The 3,920-nt window shown below is 40.7% G+C and overlaps 2 protein-coding genes across 2 annotated transcripts; both read left to right on the top strand.

The window, feature by feature from the left end:
* The first annotated feature begins 1,305 nt into the window (after nt 1-1,305).
* LOC141619865 (uncharacterized) lies at nt 1,306-2,043 on the top strand. Its single transcript, XM_074436888.1, has one exon. It carries the CDS (start codon nt 1,306-1,308, stop codon nt 2,041-2,043), a length of 738 nt encoding a protein of 245 aa, XP_074292989.1.
* A 640-nt stretch (nt 2,044-2,683) lies between these two features.
* LOC141619864 (uncharacterized) lies at nt 2,684-3,145 on the top strand. Its single transcript, XM_074436887.1, has one exon. It carries the CDS (start codon nt 2,684-2,686, stop codon nt 3,143-3,145), a length of 462 nt encoding a protein of 153 aa, XP_074292988.1.
* Nucleotides 3,146-3,920: the final 775 nt, after the last annotated feature.

Genomic DNA, 3,920 nt, shown 5'->3' with positions numbered 1-3,920 from the left:
AAACAGTAATTTCATCTGAGTAATGATACAATTCAATTACTCAGACCGTATCTCATTTAATCAAATTTCAATGTGATACGTAAATTTTACCTCCAAAATCGTCCGTCAATTTTCAAGTAATTTAATTAACTCGTAACGTTATACGATTAATTAAATGATCAATTAAGAGTGTTGCCCTATAGGTATGACCTAGGGGATCAACTGATCACCACCGTCGCACGACAGTAATGTCAAACTCTAGTCGGTAATCATTACCGATATATGTTGATCGATTGTGATAAAATATTACTTCCCAATTGTATTCTTTATAATGAGACTTAAACATGTGATCATCATGATCAACAGTCGTGATCGCATTATTGTCGGAGGACACATATTCCAACATCATGCATTGCTATCTTTCATGGATGGATATGTCGGTTACAATCAAATTAAGACGGCCGAGAAAGACATCAGTAAGACGAAATTCACATTACAATGGGGAACCTATTGTTACACGGTAATGCCTTTCGGTTTGATAAATGTCGGGGCAACGTACCAGAGAACAGCAGCGATGTTGCAATATGATATGATACACAAAGAAGTTGAAGTTTATGTCGACGACATGATAGTCAAGTCAAAACAACGTAGCGGCTATCTTGGAGCAGTACGAAAAATCTTTCAAATATTGCGAAATTACAACATGAGACTGAATCCACAAAAGCGTTCTTTCGGGGTCACCTCTTGCAAATTATTGGGTCATATCGTTAGCCACCGTGAAATCGAAGTAGACCTATAAAAGATCAAAGCCATTATAGAAATGCCCCATCCCGAGACCGAGATGAAATTCGAGGTTTCCTCGGAAGAGTTCAATACATAAGCCATTTCGTTGCGAAGTTGACGATGATTTGTGAGCCGATCTTTAAGAAACTGAAGGTCGGTGAGCATGATATGTGGGATGACCAGTGTCAGGCTGCATTCGATAAAGTAAAAGAAGTACTGTCTTCTCCACCAGTTTTGAGCCCACCAATGGCTGGGCTACCACTATCGCTATATCTAACTGTTACAGATACGGCAATGGGGGCTATGCTAGCCCAAACAGTTGACAAAGAAGAAAAAGTTATTTACTACATCAGTAAAAATATTTTAGACTATGAAGTAAAGTACACACCTCTTGAAAAGACGTGTGTGACCCTAGTTTGGGCAACGAAGAAATTAAGACATTACATGCTCAACTACAGTGTGAGTGTCTACTCAAAAATGGATGTGATCAAGTACTTGTTTGAAAAACCAGTGCTAAATGGAAGAATGTCGTGATGGACCCTCATGTTAACAGAATTCGATCTAAAATATGTACCCTTGAAAGTGATAAAGGGAAGGGTGGTTGCCGATTTCCTCGCTGACAATCCAATCGAACAAACAGAAGTTATCGACACTTGGTCATTTCCCGACGAAAACGTGGTACACATCGAGAATGACATATGGGATTTGTATTTCGATGGAGCATCAAACTATATGGGATATGGAGTAGGTATACTCCTTATCTCGCTAACAGGAGAACACGTGCCCGTGTCCATCAAACTGGATTTCAATGTCACAAACAATGCCGCTGAATACGAAGCATGTTTGCTCGGCTTACGCAATGCTCTAGACTTGGGTGTGAAGAAGTTGCTAGTTCATGGAGATTCGTCCCTTGTAATAAATCAAGTGGGCGGGTCATGGAAAATTAAGAGCCAAAGTTTAGCCCCGTATCAAACCAGAATCGAAGAATTGGAAAAATACTTTGAAGACATTCGATATGTTCACCTCCCGAGAGAGGAAAACCAATTTTCAGATGCATTGTCAAAGTTAGCTGCTTTGATCAACATTCCTAGCCACGTAAACAGTATGCCAATATGTGTCGAACGAAGATCGTCACCTGCCTATGTGAATGTAATCAATGATACCGAGGAAGGTGAAACCGAACCCTGGTACACATCCATTTTGAAATTCAAGGAAACAGGAAAGTATCCTCCCGACCTTGACACGCGTGGAAAACGCGCCCTACGAATATTATCCGCCTAATTCATTAAAAGACCGATGACGGGCAATTGTACAAGAAGACGTTCAAGGTGTTTTGTTTCGATGCATCGATAAACCAACAGCTGAAAAGGTTATGGAGGAAGTCCATGACGGTGAGTGTGGGCCATATATGAATGCCCATATGCTAGTCCGTAAGATCATAAGACTTGGTTATTATTGAACAACGATGGAAACAGATTGTTGAAAATATGTCAGGCATTGTCACAATTGTCAGATATTCGCAAATGTACAGCATGTGGTACCTTCCATGTTATACACCATGACGTCACTCTGGCCATTTTCAACCAGGGGAATCGACATCTTTGGAAAAGTACACCCATCAGGAACTGGAGGGCATTGTTTTATCCTTGTTGCAATTGACTACTTCACGAAGTGGGTAGAGGCTAAGTCTTACAAAGTGCTGAAAGCAAAGCAAGTAGCACAGTTCATTCAGAATGACATCATTTGCCGGTACGGAGTACCACATGAATTCCTCAGTGATCATGGTACTCATTTTCAAGCTGAGACCGAAGTTATAGTTTAAAGGTATAAAATAAAACAACACAAGTCATCACCATACCGACCACAGACGAATAGTGCGGTAGAGGCGGCCAACAAAACAGTTACAGCCATCGTAAGGAAGATGTCTGACAACTATAGAGAATGGACAGAAAAGATACCCTTTACATTATCGGGGTATAGAACTTCAATTAGAACAGCCACGGGAGCAACCCCATACTACTTAGTATATGGAATAGAATCGGTTCAACCAATTGAGCTGGAAATACCGTCCCTAAGGATCCTACTAGAAAATCAGGTTCCTGAAGCAAATTGGGTTCAAGCAAGATATGATTCACTAGTCATGCTCGATGAGCGACGTCTGAACGCATTGTACCATGTTCAACTCTACCAGAAAAGGATAGAGAGAGCTTTCAACAAAAAGGTAAAACCGAGGGGAACTAGTGAGGGAGATCTGGTTCTCAAATCAGTTAGAGCTTTGTTACCAATTGACCCAAGGGGTAAAATCAAATTAGGCAGGCCCTTATTTGGTAAAGAAGATTTTGTCGGGAGGCGATGTTCGACTAACAGATTTGGATGGGAATGACTTCACAAATCCTACGAATTTGGACCAGCTGAAGAAATACTATCCTTGACGACCTCATTCTCAAATGTTATGAAATAATCTTTAAATTGGAAATGTTTCTAGAATAAGTTGTGAGTTGTTTACACTGCATGAAATGTTTTATGTAAGAACTACGGACTTGGTTTGATTATGTTGCAAAGCAGATACGTAGGCAACTCTTAGTTAAGAGTACAACTGAAACATGTAAAGCAAAAATGAAATTTTTGATGCAGAAACTGGGGATTTCTAATAAATAATAAGTTTTTATTTATTCTAAATTTCGGGCGAAACCCGTTACAATATTTTATTCCGGGCGAAGCCCATCACACAAAACTAAAAAGGAAAACACACAAACAGTAATAGTAATAGTCGATAGTAATGTAGAAGACTACTCTTTGCTACCCTCAGCCGGGTCGCACGCCTCATCACGACGAGACGAAGTCTCACCCATCATCACTCGGGCTCTTTTCTTCGAAGGAACCATCAATTCTTCCCGAGGGCCCAGTCTGTCTTTCACATTAGGTTGAGGACCAAGTCTTTCTGCAAGTGTCAACCCACTTTCATTTCTCGGACCTAACCTCTTCCACACATCTGAAACCAAAGAGTCAGTCCTAGGAGTCAAGTCGATCTCTGTTTCGGGCCGAGATGAAATCGGGGTCGTCCCAGTAAAGAATTCCTGGTTCTTCTCCCCTCTCTTGCGGTATTTATAATCAACGGCTTCATCCTCGTAACATTTTCTCCAGGCCTTGAAAGAAGA

This window comes from Silene latifolia, chromosome X, assembly GCF_048544455.1.
Source record: "Silene latifolia isolate original U9 population chromosome X, ASM4854445v1, whole genome shotgun sequence".
Classification (NCBI taxonomy): Eukaryota; Viridiplantae; Streptophyta; class Magnoliopsida; order Caryophyllales; family Caryophyllaceae; genus Silene; species Silene latifolia.
The sequence above is the reverse complement of the archived record's forward strand: the minus strand, read 5'-3'. Positions and strand labels throughout refer to the sequence as shown.